This window comes from Delphinus delphis, chromosome 15 (assembly GCF_949987515.2).
Source record: "Delphinus delphis chromosome 15, mDelDel1.2, whole genome shotgun sequence".
Classification (NCBI taxonomy): domain Eukaryota; kingdom Metazoa; phylum Chordata; class Mammalia; order Artiodactyla; family Delphinidae; genus Delphinus; species Delphinus delphis.
In genome coordinates this window covers 1075191-1093715 of record NC_082697.1, presented here as the reverse complement: position 1 = coordinate 1093715, position 18525 = coordinate 1075191, and the positions used below count along the sequence as shown (strand labels likewise).

The following is an 18525-nucleotide window of genomic DNA, read 5'->3' as shown; positions in this document are numbered from 1 at the left end:
GTTCTATGGTTTCTGGTCTTACATTTAGGTCTTTAATCCATTTTGAGTTTATGTTTTTGTATATGGTGTGAGAAAATTTTATAAATGCATTCTTTTACATGTAGCTGTCCATTTTCCCAGCACCACTTATTGAAGAGACTGTCTTTTCTCCATTGTATATTCTTGCCTCCTTTGTTGTAGATAATTGACCACAAGTGTGTGGGTTTATTTCTGGGCTTTCTGTCCACACTGACCCATGTGTCTGTTTTTGTGCCAGTGCCATACTGTTTTGATGACTGTAGTTTCATAGTATAGTCTGAAGTCAGGGAGCGTGGTTCCTCCAGATCTGTTCTTCTTTCTCAAGGCTGTTTTTGGCTATTCAGGGTCTTTGTGTTTCCATACAAATTTTAAAATTATTTGTTCTAGTTCTGTGAAAAATAACATTGGTAGTTTGATCCAATGTCTTCTTTACTGGGGGAGGAGCTACCCATCCCCCACCCCTCCCAGGGCCCTGGAGGTCTAGTTGCCCAGAACATCCAGGGGAAGCCCTTGGTCTTAGCTGGCCCCTGCAGTGTGTGTCCAGGGCTCTGAGCACCCAGAGTGTGTCCAGGGGTGGTGTCTGAGCCATGCCAGGATCCAGGGACCCCTGTGCACTGAGATCAAGAGTGTGGGGCTCAGAGTCAGGTTCCTGGTTGCACCTGTGGCCTCTCTCTGAAGTCCTGCCACCTGGGGCTGTCCTCATCCCCAGGGAAGCTCCCTTCTCTTCCACTCCTTCACATAAGATCTTATGTCTTCTTCAGTGTGATCCCCAGAGTGTGGGCTCCCAGCAGAGCAGTCACCATGCCCAGTCCCTACCCACACCCCCGTACCAAGCATGCAGGAGGCACTCAACAATCAACTGCTAATGACACCTGAGTGACCGCCTCTTTCCCAGCCATGTTTCATCCCTAGACAACACCCACCCCTTGCCTTCGTAACCAGGTGGGAAGAAACTGCCCATAACAGAGGAATTTCTCCCCAGCAGCTTTCCATTCGTGGGCTAAGGGGCTTCCTTCAGCCCAGACTCTCATGATCATCCCAGAAGGAAACGCACCGGGCCCACACACATCTCTCTATCCAGCTTCATTTCACTTTTTAAAACTTTTTTCCACATCTTATTTTGAGGCTGCTCATCCTAAGTAACTCCCAGGTGGCCCCGTCACCCACGCTGGATCACCAGTGCAGTCAGTCGCTCTGAAGCCCGATGCTTGATTCACCAAAACCCAGAGGCTGAAGGCGCAGGCACAGTGCTCCCGATCCCTTAATCCTGCCTAAGTCTAGCTCCAACTGTGCTCACATCTGTGCGACACGGGGAAATAAGCCAAATCACTGGGATTAGGCAGAGTCCTGGCAGCTGAGCACGGCATTCAGCTCCATCCTGACGCTGGGCACGGAGGCGGGCACGGAACCCACAGATAGAGTTGGTGGAGCAGACAGGCAGTAACTGGGAGGCTTCGAGTAAGAAAGATGTGGAGAAGATGGTTTCCTTTTGCCCAAATTGTCCAACCTGTCTCTCTGCATCGAGTCTGATTGCCAGGGACGCATTCCAGGATCTGCCTAGAACAAAGGGAACCAGGTGTCTGTGGACCACAGCAGCTGGCCAAACACGGTTCAGGTGCAGTGGCCACCACAGAGGACCAAGACACAGCCCGGCCCCCAGAACCTCCAGTGCAGTGGGGAAAATAATCAGGCACAGCTGACTCCAGGCAGGGCCGAAGAGACTGCAGGAGAGGGGCACAAACCAGCCAAGGCAGTCGGGGGGGGGGGCGGTTCCTGGGGGAGGAGGCTCTCCAGATTGAAGAAGGCAGGGATGGGGTAGGGGATGAGCAGAGGGCGAACCTGGTGGAGGCGCAGGGACCACGACGTGTCTCGGAACAGTAGGGAGATAAATGGTGAGGGCCACTGTCTGTTAGCACTTCCTGTGTGACAGAGCCCGTGTTAAGTGGCTTTGGGCCCTGCTTCATTCCCACCTCGCAGCAACCCCCTGAGGGGAGCCCCACCTGTGCGTCAGAGAGAGGAGAGGAGCACAGGCCCAGCTGGAATCACAACGTCCAGCCACATCGTGGCTCCCAGGACGGCTGGTGGCCCTGGGCCATTGTGGAATCCTCTATGGGCCACGTTTCCCCACTTTGTGGGGACCGGCATCGCCAGCATCGCCCTTCACGGATGGGAAGACTCAGGCTCTGAGTCCCCGGGCTGTCCCAGGGGGTGAGGCTGGCCAGAGTGGCTCCAAATGTTTGCTAAGAAGCCCGAGCGTGTGCCCGGGTCCCCAAGCAGAAACCAGCCCCCATCAGCACCCCCGGGGAAGGCGCCGTCGTCGCTCCCATTGCACGGAGGAAGGCACTGCGGCCTGGAGAGGTTCAGCACACAGCTGGCAGGCCGCAGAGCCGGAAGGGGACCCGGAAGCCTGACGGAGAGTCTACACTCAGCGGGAGGCGAAGAGCGTTCCTCGCCTAGGTACCCTCCCCGGTCACCGCGGTGGACTTGACCCGGTGGGGAGGGGCCGGGGAGAAGCCCGAGGTGGGCGGGGATGGGGCGGGGCGGAGCAGGCGGCCTCGATTGGGTGCTGCTTTGAGCTCGTCACGGGACTGCCCCCAGGCCGGCGCCCCGCTTGACCCCACCCTCGGACCAGACTCCGCCCAGGCCCAGGCCCCGCCCCTCCCCGGCCAGGGTTAACCCACTTGCCGACCACTCCAGAGGCCCGGGTCGGGGAGGATGGGCCCGGACGCCCCTGCCCCGGTGCGCAGGAGCCCCTCTGCAGCGCTCAGGCCAGGGGCAATGGAAGCTCTTGGAGCCCACACTCGCAGGCATTGTAGGTTGCCTGTTTCTTTTCTTCTTAGCTGCTTTACTGGGGTGTAACTTGAAATTCCGCCATTTAAAGCGTACAGTTCAGCGGGGTTTACCCCGAGCTGTGCAGATATCGCCACAACCTAATTTAGGGCGTTTCCATCCCTCTCCCCAAACGCACTCCTTCCAGTGATCCGCACTCTGACGGCGCTGCGCCGCGGGACCGGGCCGCCAGGAGTCGCCGCGACCCAGCCCGCAGCTGCGCCTGCGCAGGCGCCGCGCGCGAGCCCGAGAGCGAACCCACCGAGCGCGCGCCCGCCCCGTGGAGTGCGCCTGCGCGGAGCCCGTGGCCGCGCCAGCTCCCGCAGGGGGCTCGTCGCTGGGCGGCCGGGCTATGGGGGAGGCTGAGGTGGGCGGCGGCGGCGCGGCGGGCGACAAGGGGCCGGGAGAAGCGGCCACCAGCCCTGCCGAGGAGACGGTGGTGTGGAGCCCCGAGGTGGAGGTGTGCCTCTTCCACGCCATGCTGGGCCACAAGCCCGTCGGTGAGCGGAGCGCCGCGCCGAGGCCGCGCACCCGCGTGGGGGCGGGGCGGCGGGCAACGGCCGGGGGCGCGCGCGGGGCGGACGGGGCGGGGCCTCCTGTGCCTGCACCCCCGCCGACCCTGCCCCCACCTGCGCACCCCACCCCCTCCCTCAGCCCCCGCTCCTGCGCCCAGCCACCCCGGCCCCTCTTTACTCCTTCCCCGCTGACCCCTGCCCTTTCCTCTGCCCCCGCACCCCTGCTCCCCTAACCCCCAGCCCCTCCAACCGCTGCCCCTCTCGCCCCCTTGCCCCCCACCTCTCCTCTCCACCCTACCTTCTGGCCCGCCCCTCCGCACGAGCTGACCCCTTCCTTCTGCAGGTGTGAACCGGCACTTCCACATGATCTGTATCCGAGACAAGTTCAGCCAGAACATCGGGCGGCAGGTCCCATCCAAGGTCATCTGGGACCACCTGAGCACCATGTACGACATGCAGGCGCTGGTGAGCAGGACCCCACCCTCCCCCGTCCTCCCAGGGCCAGACCCCTCGCTCCCCAGACAGAGCTGGTGGCAGGGAGCCCCCTCCGTGCCTCCTCCCTGGGTCCCTGCCGGGCCCTGGCCTCAGGGACCTTGATGTCTGGGATGTCCCACAGGGGACCAGTCGTTGAACAAGATAGCTCTGAGTAGTTTAACGAAACACAAGCCTAATGACGGTAGCTACTTATCGCGTGGAACTACCTTAGGTGGGGGGTTGGGGGGTGGCCGGTTAAGGTCTTGCCAGGAGATAACTAGGGAGCTGAAGCTCATGGGAGGGGGCTCTTAGGCCATTGTCAGTCTTGTGGAAAGTCCCCGAGTGCTACAGGCAGGGAGGTGACCGGGTCTGAGTCACATTAAGATGAATACGGTGGTTTCTGTGAGAACCAGGCAGGCAGGGGCCCAGGCCTCATGGAACCCCCAGCTGGCCGTGTCTGAGGGGGAAAAGGTTAACTAGGTAACCAGGATGGCAGAAAAGACAGGTGGGCATTCCCGGCAGAGGAATGGCAGGTGTCAAGGCCCTGTGGCAGCAGGCATTGGTGCGTCAGGGAACGCAGAGGAGGCCGGGGTGTCTGGAGAATGAGTGGGAGTGGGGATGTCAGGTGACCAGCAGGGTGGGAGACCGTGCTGGGGTTAGGCAAGGCTCTGCCTCTCCTCGGGACTTAGGGCTGCCCCAGCCCCCCAGCTGAGACCTGCTGCACATCTGTGAGGTGGAGAGCGAAGCCCGGGCCTTCTTGTGTCCATAAACCGCGCTGCCATTTGCTCCCTGTTGGTCTTGGGCAAGTCGTTTGCGCCTCGTCGTCCTCGCATAGAAAGGGGAACTGACAGCTGGGCCCTGGAACTGACCTCCTGGCCCACAGTCAGTACCCAGGAAACTCGAGGACAAGTCGCTAAACTAAAGCAGGCCCTGCAGGGGGGCCGTGCCCATGAGCTGGGGCCCCGCTCCCCGAGAATTCCTGTGTTCAGAGGCTTGACAGGACTCCCGTGCTTGTCACGTTGGGGGTCCCCCGACCCCCAGGAACCTCCTGCACCCCGACTCCAGGCTGGGGGCCAGGAGCTAGACACAGAGATGAGTGTGGCAGGGCCCCTGTCCTGGGGGGCCCTGGTGCGGTAGGAGAGACAGTTGGCTCTCAGGCACCGGCCCTGGCTCCAAGGTCCTGTGGCTGTGACGCCCAGCACAGGGCCCACGTGACACTGGGGGGGGCCACCCAGGGGTCTCAGCCCAGGACAGGTGGCCCTTCCCGCCCCGCTTCCTTAGACCCCAGCACTGCTATGGAGCTGATGCCTCGGTCCCCTGGGGCCTCGTAAACATGGGTCTGTGGACCGCACCCCGCAGGTGACCGTGAGCCCCGGAGCCCTCGGGGTTAAACACGAGTCTGTGGACCGCACCCCGCAGGTGACCGTGAGCCCCGGAGCCCTCGGGGTTAAACACGAGTCTGTGGACCGCACCCCGCAGGTGACCGTGAGCCCCGGAGCCCTCGGGGTTAAACATGAGTCTGTGGACCGCACCCCGCAGGTGACCGTGAGCCCAGGAGCCCTCGGGGTTAAACATGAGTCTGTGGACCGCACCCCGCAGGTGACCGTGAGACCCGGAGGCCTCGGGGTTAAACATGAGTCTGTGGACCGCACCCCGCAGGTGACCGTGAGCCCAGGAGCCCTCGGGGTTAAACATGAGTCTGTGGACCGCACCCCACAGGTGACCGTGAGCCCAGGAGGCCTCGGGGTTTGCGAAGCTCCGGATGCTGGGTGGCACATTTACATGCTGACCACCTGGCTTGTCAGCACAGCTCCCAAGCTGGGGACTGGAGGCCCTGTCTCCTGACCCACCTCCCAACCTAGAGACCCTTCCCACCAGCTCACCTTTCTCTTCGTCCGGTGGTCCGTGTTTTCGGGGCCTCTCTCCCTCTGGCATGTGTGTGACCTCCCTCCATTTTGCTTTGCTTACCTGGTTTCCACGGGGGTGGCTCTCCCTGCCTCCCTGGCTCCTTCCCCCCGGACACGGGACCCAGGCACCATGGCCTTTCCTCACGGCTGTCGCAGGCTCTGAAGGCGCTCTCCTGGAGGGGGAGCCCGTGCAGCCAGGCCACGCCACAGCACTGCCTGACTGCCCCCGGAGGCGTGCCAGCCGGCGGAGCGGCCCGGCATCATCTCAGGTGACACTAAACCCTTATTCCCATCGTGATGCCTGCCTGTGGCCCACACTGTAGTTTTGCCTTGTCTGGGTCTCTGTGACAAGCCAGCCCCTGTAGACTGCACAAGAGAAAGAAGAAAGGTCTCAGCCCTGCGCCTGCCCACTGCAGCCCCCAAGACGGTCACGTGTGTTCATTGGTCGCTCCTGAGTTGTCTCTTACATGTCTTTAGTCACATTTTCTTTTCAATGTGACTTTTAAAATCAAGTTTTCTTCTTTGTTTCTTAAAAAAAACCAAAATGCCCTGTTTGCCATCAGCACGAGTCTGAGATTCTTCCATTCCCAAATCCAGAGAGGAACTTCGTCCTTCCAGAAGAAATCATTCAAGAAGTCCGAGAAGGTAAGACTCGGGTGAGAGCAGATTTGGGAACTAGGAAAGGCTGAGGGTGGTGGCGTCAGGGTGAAGGTCACGAGCCTCAGGGAGTGAGCATCACCGGAGGGGGATGCTGGGCCCTCTGGAGGGGGAGGTCTGGGGGCCCCCGGGACGGGGGGAGGACTTCCTGAAGGACATACACGCCTCCCGAGTCAGGAGGAGCCCCTGGCCTGAGCTGCTGCAGGTCAGGTGGGGCTGTGGCGCCCACCGCCCCGGGCTCTAGGTCACCATCGGCCGTCTCCCCCCAGGAAAAGTGGTCATTGAGGAGGATACGAACGAGGAAATGAAGGAAGACGTGGACCCCCACAATGTGGCCGATGATGGTAAGTATGGAGCTCGCCCACCCCTCCTGGGGCCCCAGGGGCACAGCACCCCAGCCTGGCCAGGCCTCCCCGTCACGGGCAGCCAGGGCCTGGCGTCTGGCTCAGCAGCTGAGAAGGCCCCTTCCGTCTGCTCAGGCAGAGCCTCCCACGCTGGGAGGTCACGCACGGGGCCGGCACGGGGCGGGGAAGGGGGCACAGGACAGCCTGGCCCCGGGCCCGGTCAGTGGTCACGGGGCGCAGGAGGGTGTCCGACTGAAGTGGAACGGGTGGTGGCCGTCTCAGTGCAGGGCAAACCCCAAGGAGCAAAGACGGGCACGCTCCCCCAAGGGGCAGGCCACATGGGCACCCCCAGTTCAGGAGGAGCCTTTTGGGGTCAATGTCATGTGTGTAGGTGTAGACTTCTTAAACTGAACAGGAAGATGAAATAAAATTTTGGATATTCTGTTTTCAGCCAAATGATTTTGTCTCCCAGTTTTTTCATCTTCAGGAAGCTTGGGGAAAGCAACAGAAAAGTCCAGCAAAGACAAAGACAAGAGCAACTCAGACTTGGGGTCCAAAGAGGGGCCGGACAAGCGGAAGCGCAGCCGGGTCACCGACAAAGTCCTGACCGCCAACAGCAACCCCTCCAGCCCCAGCGCGGCCAAGCGGCGCCGGACGTAGACGCTCACAGCAGGCGGGCACCGTGGTCACCAGGCAGTCGGGTCAAATGCCACTGGGCCTGCTGCCTGCCCTCAGGTGCCAGAGGCTCCCGCGGTGCCACTCAGATCGCCTGGGCTCAGATGGCCCCTGACGACTGGAACAGGACCCGTTCAGATGCTGAGACCCAAGAGGTGTGAGCCCAGGCCACGATCACGCCGGACACTCGTGGCTTCGTGACGATGGCTGAGCTGCACCTGTGGCTAAGTGTTGGCACGGGCCTGCAAACCAGGCTGCGTGGGCAGAGAGCGGGGCACAGCCAGCAATAACACACCGACCCCCTCTGTGCTCTGAGGAGCCCCGGTCTTCCCGTTTGTCCATCTGTCCATCTGTCTACCGCTGTCAACTGACTGCGGCCTCAGGAGAGCGTCAGGCCGCGGGCACCGGCCCCTCCACCACCCGAGAGACTGAGAACTGGGTGTTTTGCCTCACTCACTTGTACTGTAACGATGTATATAATTTGGTTGATGTTTCACTATTTAATTTTTAAGGAGCCTATTTTACTAGTGTTTTATATGGAAAAAAAATACTGCAGAAGTTAAACCTGTGTTGTATTTTTTCTGAGATGTTTTGTTTTAAGGTAACAGACTACTGAGATAATTTTTGCTCAGTTTTTATATGCCGACACAGAGAATTTGTAGCGGTTATTTTTGTATTCTCAAGTAACTTGCAACAGACCAAATGAGCATGTGGAGGGAGGCAGGCCGTGGGGCTGACCCGCCGCAGCCTGGGCCCCGGGCTGACCGAGGTACGCTTGTGTTTGACTGAGGGACATTAAAACACAAAAAGCAACCTGGAGTTGTGTGATTCTGATACCAAAGTAAGTTAACTCCTCCTACAATAGGAAGTTGTATTTTTTCAGGATTTATAACTGAAGCTAACTTTGATGTACTGGATCACTTGATACAATGAATATACAACCTAGTAACAATGGGTTCCAGTGGCTACTTCGTTGCATGTAAGCAACCCTTCAAATGCAAAATGTCAGGAGAGCAAACCAGCGGGAACTGGTGCCTCCTTCCGAAGAACAAACGAACGTGAAGGCGAGAATTCTGGCTGAGCTCGTGTTGAGAGGCACAGCCGGGCCTCCCGAGTGACGGCGAAGGTGCTCGCCCTCATCTGGACAAACCACGAGGACATTGAATGCCACCCGTCCCCCAGCACCAGGAGCACGAGGTCAGAACAGGCTGAGCCCACGAGGCCAGGCCAGGAGCTCCATGGGCTGAGGCCACCTGGCGCGGGGTCAGAGGCCGGCACTCGCTTCCCCGGCAGGGCTGACGTTGTCCAGCAGTGTCTTGTGTCAGGTTGAGCGTCTTGGGTCGGGTCTGCCGACCCTGAGCAGCCCTGGCCTTCCAGCCCGACTTTCCTGTGTGGGCAGCTGGGGCAGAAGCTTGCACCCCACGGTCAGACCTGCCTCATGGGGGGCCCCCGTGGGGTAAGTCTCCAGCAGAAGATCACAGCCTCGGCGGTAACCTCCTGCCACGGGTCGCGGGGGGGTGGATCTAGACGGAGCCCAGGTGCAGTTGGGTGTGAATGGCACTTGTAAAGTGGAAGCTGGGCAGCATCTGAGAACAAGTCTTGTGCGTGGCCGCAGGCAGCCGTGGGAAGGCTGTGCTCTGAGTGCCGCAGGCTGGGGCCACGGCCCTGCCTCCGCTGCATGCTTGTCTGTTCTCTGGGGCAGAGCGGGGGAACCTGCCCACCCACGTGCTCTCAGAGCTGCCCAACCCTGGAGGGCACCCCAGCACCCATCAGTGCCTCATCAGAGGCTGGAAGTCACAGCCAGGGCCTCCGAGGCCAGCTGCAAGTCAGCTAAGGTGAAGGCCAGGCCCGTGGCCGCAGCCTGCGGTGGGCCAGCCCCACCCGATGCCTGGCAGCTCTCCTGTCACCTGCTCCTCGGGACACCTGCCCAGGCCATCGGTGGCAGACGATTTGCAGAAATGCCCAGAGCTCCATACCTTTGGCAGAGTCACCACTGTCCTTCTAGAAAGTCGTCCAGGCAAGATGGTACCCAGAGAGGTAACAGGTTGGTGAGCCTGCAAGGAATTGGCATCAGCACCAAAAAAGGTCTTTAGCTGTGCCCGTGGCCAAGATTGGCAGGTTCTGTTCAGCTCTGGGTTGTTCCCGGCCACACAGCTTGAGGACTGTCACGTCCCCTGAGGCCTGGTAGCTGACTTGCAGGGCTGGGCGAGGTCAGCATCCCCGGGGGCTGGGCTGGGCCTCAGTCTGTGTTGAACAGCCCCGAGGGTGATCCCCGGTCATTTCTGCCTCCAGGTGTTTGGATCTTTGCCTGGTGGCCCCTCGTAAGTGCAGGCAGCCCCTGTGCTTTCTTATAACCATTATAATGCAGCAAGGGGGACAGGAGGGCAGACCCACGAGGACACTGCACTATGGGACTCTCTACTGGAGAGAGACTTTCCCGCTGGCCTTGAAGAAGCAAACTGCCCAGCTGTGAACTTCTGGAGGGGACACAGGGATCTCTGCCCTACTGCTCAGAAAGATGGGTTCTACCAACCATCTGAGGGGGCTTGAAAGCAGTTCAGTCCCCAAAGGAAATCTGATGAGACTGCTGCCCCAGCCGACACCTGGAGGGCATCCTGGGGGGACACCTGGGGGACAACTTCCAGGGGGTGTCCTCCTGGGGGCATCCTTGCGGGGGGACATCCTCCACAAATTCGTACAGGGTGGGGGACATCTGCTGTGGACAACCTCCAGGGGGCCACCCTTCGGGGGACATCCTGCCTCAGGTCATCCTGAGGGGGCACCATGGTGGAGAGAGGTATCCTCCAGGGGGAATGTTCTGGAGGGGAAGGGACATTCTGGGGGGTGCTCTGGGGGACAGGGACCCTCTGGAAACATCCTCAGAGGAGAGGGCATCCTGGGCTACATTCTTCTGAGGAGGACGTGGGGGCGGGGCTTCTTCCAGGGGATGGTTCTGGACTTCTAGGAGGTAAGCATCCTCCAAGAAAAAGATCTCCAGGGTGGGGATCTCAGGGTGGAGGGGAACATTCCCGGACAGTGGAAGAGAGACTTTTCAGGTTGGTGGGCTGGGGAGGCAAGCATCCTCCAGGGAAACATCTTTGGGAGGGACGTTTTCCCAGGGGGAAGGGATATTCTGGGAGGATCCTGAGGGGGTGTCCGCGGGGAGCATCCTCCAGGGGGCCTCTCCAGGGAGAAATCACCAAGGTGGGCATGTGGGGGGCAACCTCACGGGGGAAGGGGGTGAGCGTTTTCCGGAGGAGCCTTCTCGGGGTGATGGGCCTCCTCCAGGGGGACATTCTTCAGGGGTCCTCCTGGGGATGGGCCTCCTCCGGGCGGGGCGGACGGAGTCGGCAGCCCCGGGCCCGCCCCCGGCACGCCCCCTGGCACGCCCCCCGGCACGCCCCCGCGCTTCCTCCCTCTATCACTTTCGCTTCCGCCGGAGCGGGTCCCGCCGCCGCTGGAGTATGGAGGACCCGGACTGCGACTCGACCTGGGAGGAGGACGAGGAGGAGGACGGCGAGGGCCCGAGGGCCGGAGCCGACGAGGATGGCGAGGCCGGCGCTCCGGGGGACGTGGAGGCCGAGGCGGACGCGCGGCCCAGCGCGTTCCAGGTGCCGCCCCCGCGCGCTGGGGACCCGGCGCCCCTGGGGAGGCCGCGTTGGAATAGGGGGCAAGGCCCGGCTCCTGGAAAATCGTTGCCCCCCCGGCCCCGGGGCCGAGTGTGGAGGCCCCTCCCGGAGACCCGGCTTGGGGCCCGGCTCCCCATCTCCAACGGTTGCCCTCTTCCCGGCCCTGTCCTCCTCCCCCATCGTGATCCCCAGGGCACCCTGAGATCCGCCCCCGCACCAGGGCACCTTGCAGGGAATCCAGGGCCACCCTCAGACCCCTGTCCCCAGGACCAGATCTGCGTAAGGACACCTCTTCAAGGGGGTGGCCCCGCACATCCTGGACTCCCCTCTGTCCTACCCCAGCCCTCAGGCCCTGGCTCTGTCCTCTAACGAGGCCCCAGCCCTCAGTGCTGGCCACCCCCACTGCTCCCCTCGGCCTCCCGGAGCTCCTCCTCCACCCGGCGCCCCTCGGGGCTCACCTCACCCTGCCCCACCGTCCAGCTTCCCTCAGGCCCAGAGCCCCCAGCCTGCCCCACCCCCATGATCCTCACTGGGCACAGCACCCACCCACTCGGGCTGGGGCTGACCCCACGTCGTCTTGGAGGTGGCCTTACAGGCTACATGTGTGTGGTGTGCCTGCGCCAGGGTGGCCGGCTGTGCCCACCGGTTACTCGTTGTCACCACTGGTTACTTGTCATAACCATGGTAACTCATCATTACCAGCGGTTACTTGCTAGCACTCGCCGGGTGTTACATTCCCGGAGTGGGTGCAGCTGGGGTTCTGGGTAAGAGGGAAGGCCCCAAGTGGTAGCTGTCACCATGTGTCCCCCTCACTTTGGGATGAGGGCGTCCTGGCACCATGTCTAGGGAGTCTTGAATTCCAGCCTGTGTGGTGTCGGGGATGGATTCTCCCTGTAGCAGATGAGAGCTCTGGTTTTCAGGTTTCCCTCTGTGTCTTGGACTGGTCAGTCAGCGAGAGGGACCCCAAGGGGCTCCTGGGCCTGGCTGGAAGGCCGGCGGCCTCAGCACTTCTCTAGTGTTTCAGGGAGGTCGGCTGGGCAGTGGTCAGGGTCACAGGTCACAGGAGTCACAGGGCAGGAATCTGGCTCTTTCCCCAGGCAGATGCCCACCGGGCATGGTGCAGCGTAGGTGAGAGGACACTGTCACCACCATAGCTCCATGGGCAGACAAATGGAAACTGATGGAGGGGCGGGGCCAGCTTCTGCTGAGTTTCAGTTTCATCCGCTGTCCATTGGCCACACTGGCATCTGGCTAAGAAGCCCACCATGGGAAGCATCTGGGGCCCCTCCTGGCAAGGCCAGTGCCCTTAGGGACACAGCCCCTTAGGTGACAACTTAGAGCACAGCGCAAGGAGGAAGTGCTGGGAAAGGTGGGGTTCCCAGGGCGAGGTCCTGGGGTGTGATCCAAGCAGGGTAGCCAGCAAACATGGGAGGAGAAAGTGAAACTAGAGTTAGGGGGGCTCCACCCCAAGAGTGCACATTGGCCTGGGGTTCCTGAGGGCTGGAGCGAGCAGCAGGGGGCCAGCCTCACTCCAGCTACTCCGACCCCCTCTGATTTTGCTGACAGCCCAGGTCCTCGCTGCCGTCACCAGGATGGGGGCTCCGTGGGGTGGGTCCTGCTTGCTGGCCACCTTGAGGAGTGGGGAGGGGTCTCATCCAATCTCCTCTCTTCCCAGCTCAAGGTGACAGGGTCCCGAAACTGGCGAGCAGCGCGGGACACACGCAGGTACCGGCACCACTACCCGGTAGGTAGCTGCCTGCAGCGCCCTTGCCCCCTGCAGCCCACCCAGGACCAAATCCTCCTCCCGGAGAAGGCCAGCTGGACAGTGTCCCACCAGCCCTTCTCAGACAATGTCCCACGTCCTGCCGGACACCCCAGCTGGGCCTGCTGCTTCTTCCCCTAATCATGGGGTGACAGCACGGCGCCCTAACTCCCATCTCAGTGCCCTTACCTTTAAAACACGTGACGGCGCCAGCCGGCAGCTCGTCCACAGGAGGCCCGGCACCGCTAGCCCGTCTCACAGCCTCCTTTCCCTCAGCCCTGGCTGTCTGCACCCAAGAGTCTCGGGCGATCCTTGGGCTGTCTTTGGGGTGCAGATGAAGGGGACCTCCCAGCCCTGGCCCGCGTTGGTGGGGGGAAGGTCGTCGCTGGTGGTCAGAGGTGGCTGCTGTCCCCCAAGTGTGGAGGCTCGTCCTCACCTTCGGGGTGGAGGGCGCAGGCTTGGCACTCGGGGTCTTCACCAGCCTTCCGGATGCCTGGAGGTTCAGGGGCCAAGAGCAGACACCCGCTCCCTCCCACCCATCCCAGGAACGCTTCAGCGTGAGGGGCCCTTGGAGGCGGCCTGTTTTGGTGATGTCCTGTCTGGCACCTTTCTCTGGCTCCTCAGGATTTGGTGGAAGGAGATGCCAGTGGTGACATGCCCAACCTGAGTTTCTACAAAAACGAGATTCGGTTCCTGCCTAACGGTGTGTACCTGCTCAGCTGCTGACAGCTCCAGCCTTGGGGGGCCCCCTTCTCCCCTCTGCCTGTCTGGTCTGCTGGGACCTGGTTTGGACACGTGGCTTTCAGATAGCCCCGCGGGGCCCCCTGGAAGCTGCCGAGGGGCTGCCAGGTCCCCAACCCTTGGCCTGGATCCACTGGCCAACGTGCTCCGAAGGGCCAGGCAAGGAATGCTGGTGGCTTTGCAGGCCGCACCGTCTCTGTCCGACTACCCGACTCTCCCTCTATGGTGGGAAAGCAGCATATGTAAACTAACGGGAAAGAACAGTTTTTACGGTTTTAAATGGTTGGGGAAGATTTAAGATATAATAGCATTTTGTGAGATGTGAAGACCGTATGAGATTCAGATCTCAGTGTCCATAGTGAGGTCTCCTTGGAACCACCCCTGCTTCTGCACTTACGCGCTGTCTGAGGCTGCTTTCCCGCCACAGCACAGGCCGGCGGCCTCAGCTGTTCCCCTCCTGGCCCTTTGCAGAAACGGGCTGCCTTGCGGGAGCCCAGGCTGCAGGTTCTGTCTGAGGGCAGAATTCCTGCCAGCAGCCTGTGCTTTGTGGGCTATGGCGAGGACCCCCTGCTGCAAAGACAGGCGCAGGTTTGGGACCACGTGTCCTTCCCGGATGGGGCCTGCCCACTCAGGTCTGCTCTCCATCAGCAATGAGGGTCCGCTTTCCAGGTGGCAGAGTGGCAGTCGGCCAAAGTAGGGTTAAAATCACACGAGATGTGCACAGCCTGAAGCTGCCAGGCCCCGAGGTCCTCACGAAAGGAGCGGAGGGCAGTGGGGGAAGGGGCTTTCGGGGCCCTGGCTGACTTGTCCCCGTGGGGCTCCCAGGCTGTTTCATTGAAGACATTCTTCAGAACTGGAAGGAAGAGTACGGCCTCCTGGAGGATAATCACTCCTACATCCAGTGGTGAGTGGGCAGGGCGGGGCTGAGCTTGCCCGGCGGGGCTCCGGAGGAGAGGCCTGAGGCACCCCCCAGGCCGGAGCCTGGCTCCGCCTCTCCCAGGCACAGCGCACTGCCCTCAGGGCCCAGTGCCCGGCACTGCTGGCGGGGCAGGGGAGACCGGGTCCTGCAGTCTGGGTTCTCCCGGGTTCTCCAGCTGTAAACAGCCTCTGCCGCTCATGGGGACGGGAAGAGCAGCAAACCAGCGGACTGGAGGCCCCATGAGCCTGTCCCGAGCCTGTCTGCGGAGCCCCTGTGCTGCGGGGGCGGGTTCTAACAGTGCCTTGAGGTGCCCCCGGATGCTGCCCCACAAACGCAGTGTCCTTTAAGGACAGCTTGCAGGGGGCCAACCCGGGGCGCAGGGTTCCCCGGGGAATAATTCCACAGCATTAATGATGGGAGGAACAGAAGAACGTGAAAATGAAAAGGAATGGAGGGCTTCCCGGGGGGCGGCTGGCAGGTGCCCTTGCTGCTGAGTGGGCAAGCTGGGACTTCTGTAGGTGGGTCTGTCCTGGGCCCTCATCCTGGGCACCCTCCCTGGAGCTCTCCCACCCTTGCCCCTTGGCTTTACTGACTGGTGAGAACCTGAGGCACGTGTGGTCCCGCCAGCCCCCGGAGGCAAGCGGAGAGCCGCCCCAGGCTGCCCAGCCAACGCGTGCCAGGTGGCTGGTGGCCCGCGTCTGCCACTGCCGGGGCCTGTGCCATCTCCTCCTTCACAGGCTGTTTCCCCTGCGGGAGCCGGGAGTGAACTGTCACGCCAAGCCCCTCACGCTGCAAGAGGTCGAGGTGAGTCTAAAGGCCCGGGGAGGGGCCTGGCTGGCCCCAGGGGCTCACGGGCCCTTCCGGAGCTGCTGGAGGTACAGGAGCTAGAGGAGCCCCTCCCCCCGCCGTGTAACTATCTTCCCTCCCAAGTGGTCCTCGCCTCTGCCCTCAGTGCTCCTTGCGGGCTTCCAGAGAAATCCGACGGTGAGGATCGCTCACATCCAGGGGTCCGGGCAGGGGCCACGAGCAGAGTCAGAGCGCCCGGGCTCTGCCCTGGTCAGCCCTGGCTTGGGCTGGATTGGGGATGCCCTGGGCGATCGGGAGGGGGCTCCAGGAGCCAAGGAGCCCGCGAGAGAGGCCAGGCAGGTGCACCGAGGAGACGGGGGGGTGCTTGCTGCCCCGCGTCCAGCCCTGGAGTCCCTTAGGTCCCCTCTCAGGTCAGGGAGTTCCCCCTGGGGCTACAGCAGCGCCTCAGGCCTCAGAGAGACCCTGCGGCAGCTCAGAGTGAAGAGAGCATCCCTGGGCTTCTGCGCCCTGACGCTTCACCCTAAGGGTCTGAGCCGAAGCCCCGGGATGAATCGGGGACCGAGGGCGGCGTGCGGCCCCACGCTGCACTGGCGCCACCCTGAGCTCCCTGCTGCTCTCGGGGGGCGTTTTGCAGGCGTTTAAAAGCTCCACGGAGGCCAGGAAGCGGTTGGTCCAGGCCTACGAGCTCATGCTGGGCTTCTTCGGCATCCAGCTCACGGACCGAGACACGGGCCGCGTGTGCCGGGCGCAGAACTACCAGAAGCGCTTCCAGAACCTCAGCTGGTGAGGGCGCCGCCCAGCCCGGGCCCAGCGGCTCGGGGGCCGCACAGCCGGTCGCAGGCTGGGGACGAGGCCTGCGGGGCCGGTGCCTGAGGCTCTGGGCATCCTCCTTGCCTGCAGAGCGGGGGTGGACCCCACCTGATAGGGGTGTGAGCACTAAAGAAAGCCGCGTGAGTCCACAAGCTTCGTGGCTGTGCCCCCCTGCCCACGTGGGCATGGGTCAGGTTGTCAGGGGAGCTCCGTCACCCTCACAGCGTCCCTGAGCCTCGCACCCGCTGGGGGTGGCAGGCGCACTCCCCTCTCCTGCCTTGGGAAGCGCTGGGCTTGGGGGAGGCACAGAGCATGACTCTGCTGATGGTACAACCACCCTCGCCCATGGGTAACTGAGGCCCCGCCTCTGGAGGGTCCCCACCTGGTCCTCTTCAGCTGAGGTGGGGGTGGGTGTTCCATGGGACCCAGGGGACAGTCACCCTTCTAGAGGGTGCATCACAGTCCCTCACCTACATGGTCCAGGCTCACGGGCCGTCTTCTCAGGGACCGGGGCCCTGCAGGGGGAGCAAGTGGGGACAGAGACTGGCCTGTGGGCCGGAGTGTCTCTGCTGGTGGACATCAGGCTCTCGGGGTGGCGGGGGAGGGAAGGGTGGGCTTTGGCCGAGCGCCGCCCAGCCCTGCGTAGCCCTGCCAGCGCCCCCTGTCCCCTCCAGGCACAGCCACAACAACCTCCGCATCACCCGCATCCTGAAGTCGCTGGGGGAGCTGGGCCTGGAGCACTACCAGGCCCCCCTGGCCCGCTTCTTCCTGGAGGAGACGCTGGTGCGCCGGCAGCTGCCGGGCGTGCGGCAGAGCGCCCTGGATTACTTTGTGTTCACTGTGCGGTGCCGGCACCAGCGCCGTGAGCTGCTGTACTTCGCCTGGGAGCACTTCCGGCCCCGCTGCAGGTTCGTCTGGGGGCCCCACGACAAGCTGCAGAAGTTCAGGCCGTGCTCTCCTCCCTGCTCGCCCCGGCCGGCCCGCCCAAGGCAGGCCAACGGGGAGGAGAGCCCTGGGGAGCCCCTCCTTGAGGCCGCAGCCCAGGGGCAGACCTGCGGACCAGGGAGGGATGAAGAGGGGGACCTGGTGGCCAAGGGTCCCCAGCCTCCTGGCACAGGGCCCCAGGAAGCTGAAGCCTCGGAGAAGGACCAGGGAGATGAGGCCGGCGACGAGCAGGGGCCAGAGTCTCCAAACCCCAAGGAGAGGAAGAAGAGGAAGTTGGAGGCGAATCTGCGGGCGCGGGCCCCAGGGGAGCCGGGCCCGAGCGCCTCAGAGGTGGAGAAGATCGCCCTGAACTTGGAGGGCTGTGCCCTCAGCCAGGGCAGCCTCGGGGCGGAGACCCAGGAAGTGGGCAGCCAAGCCCCAGAGGAGGCCGAGCAGCCCCGCCCCCAGCCCCTGGAGGCCAAGGTGGCTGACGACGTGAGGAAGCGCAGGAAGACGGAGCAGGTTGCCAGGGATGGTACCGTGACGCTGGCCGCCGCCCAGCCCCCTGCCCCATCAGGGCGCCCAGTGGCTGAAGAGGGTGAAAATGGGGTCAAAGAAGAAGCAGGTGGCCCGGCAGGGCCGGAGCAGGGTGCCCCCGGGAGCCCAGCCACCGCAGGACCCGAGGTGGATGACAGGGCAGAGCCCACGGAGGCAGGACCCTCTGTCGAGCCCGGAGAGCCCTAGGGAAGGGGACGCCCGGGGCCCTGCCCCGCCCCGCCGCAGGCCTGGGAGCCATGTCGCCAGCTGTTCTCCGCGCCCAGCTCTGCGGCCTCTCCCTGCTGGTCACTGCAGCCACTACTGCAACTGCTGGAAGGGCAGGTCCCGCCCTTGGGGAAGGCCAGGCTTTAGCATCCTTCTTACCTCGACCTCACTTCCCGCCTCTTTCGTCCTGTACCGCTGCCCGGCCCCCACCTTTGTAACCTGGCTCCTCATGGGCTGGGGGTGTGGGAGGGGGGCTCATTTTCCTAGTCTGGTGCAGAGGCCTTTTCTGAATAAACTCATCTGACTTTTGAGTGTTTGGGCGTGGATGGTGGCCCTGTGGTGGCCGGGGCAGGGGAGGGGCTGGGGGCTGGACACCCCTGGGTGCGCGTGGCCTGGCTGTGGTACCGCTTTGCCCGTGGGAGTGCCTGGGCTGCAGCAGTGGTGCAGGCCTCCTGGGCACCCTGACCCCAGAGCCGCTGGGGCTGGGCAGCTGGTCCCTCGGCTCCCCTCTGTCCCCTCCCTGGCGGCCACAGCTGCCCCTCACCCCATCGGTCCTCCACGCAGGGACCAGCCTGGGAACGGAGTGACTCCCTCCCTCAGCAGCCCCCACCCCGCAGGGCATGCTCCCCCTCAACCTGGCTTTGTCCCCTGTGCCAGGACCACTCCCTTCCTTTCTACATCAGCACCAAGGACGAGGAGACTCGGAAGTGATGGAGGTCACACCTGGCAGGGGCGGGGGAGGGGGAGGGAGT

General features: G+C 62.8%; 2 protein-coding genes across 2 annotated transcripts; both read left to right on the top strand.

Moving 5' to 3' along the window:
• The first annotated feature begins 2753 nt into the window (after positions 1–2753).
• Positions 2754–8231, top strand: MRGBP (MRG domain binding protein). Its single transcript, XM_060032620.1, has 6 exons — positions 2754–2830; positions 2996–3347; positions 3706–3827; positions 6307–6388; positions 6670–6744; positions 7217–8231. Exons 2-6 carry the CDS (start codon positions 3200–3202, stop codon positions 7402–7404), a joined length of 615 nt encoding a protein of 204 aa, XP_059888603.1. The 5' UTR covers positions 2754–2830; positions 2996–3199; the 3' UTR covers positions 7405–8231.
• Positions 8232–10860: 2629 nt separating this feature from the next.
• On the top strand, positions 10861–18073 carry OGFR (opioid growth factor receptor). The gene is made up of 7 exons (XM_060033295.1): positions 10861–11030; positions 12724–12792; positions 13435–13513; positions 14377–14455; positions 15208–15274; positions 15912–16060; positions 16762–18073. The coding sequence occupies exons 1-7, from the start codon at positions 10884–10886 to the stop codon at positions 17753–17755; spliced, it is 1584 nt and encodes a 527-aa protein (XP_059889278.1). The 5' UTR covers positions 10861–10883; the 3' UTR covers positions 17756–18073.
• Positions 18074–18525: the final 452 nt, after the last annotated feature.

Coding starts and splice junctions, on each gene's coding strand:
- MRGBP (XM_060032620.1), top strand. CDS start 3,200: ATGGGGGAGGCTGAGGTGGGCGGCGGCGGCGCGGCGGGCGACAAGGGG. Junction 3,348..3,705: donor GCTGGGCCACAAGCCCGTCG/GTGAGCGGAGCG, acceptor TTCCTTCTGCAG/GTGTGAACCGGCACTTCCAC. Junction 6,389..6,669: donor CATTCAAGAAGTCCGAGAAG/GTAAGACTCGGG, acceptor GTCTCCCCCCAG/GAAAAGTGGTCATTGAGGAG.
- OGFR (XM_060033295.1), top strand. CDS start 10,884: ATGGAGGACCCGGACTGCGACTCGACCTGGGAGGAGGACGAGGAGGAG. Junction 13,514..14,376: donor GATTCGGTTCCTGCCTAACG/GTGTGTACCTGC, acceptor TGGGGCTCCCAG/GCTGTTTCATTGAAGACATT. Junction 16,061..16,761: donor CGCTTCCAGAACCTCAGCTG/GTGAGGGCGCCG, acceptor TGTCCCCTCCAG/GCACAGCCACAACAACCTCC.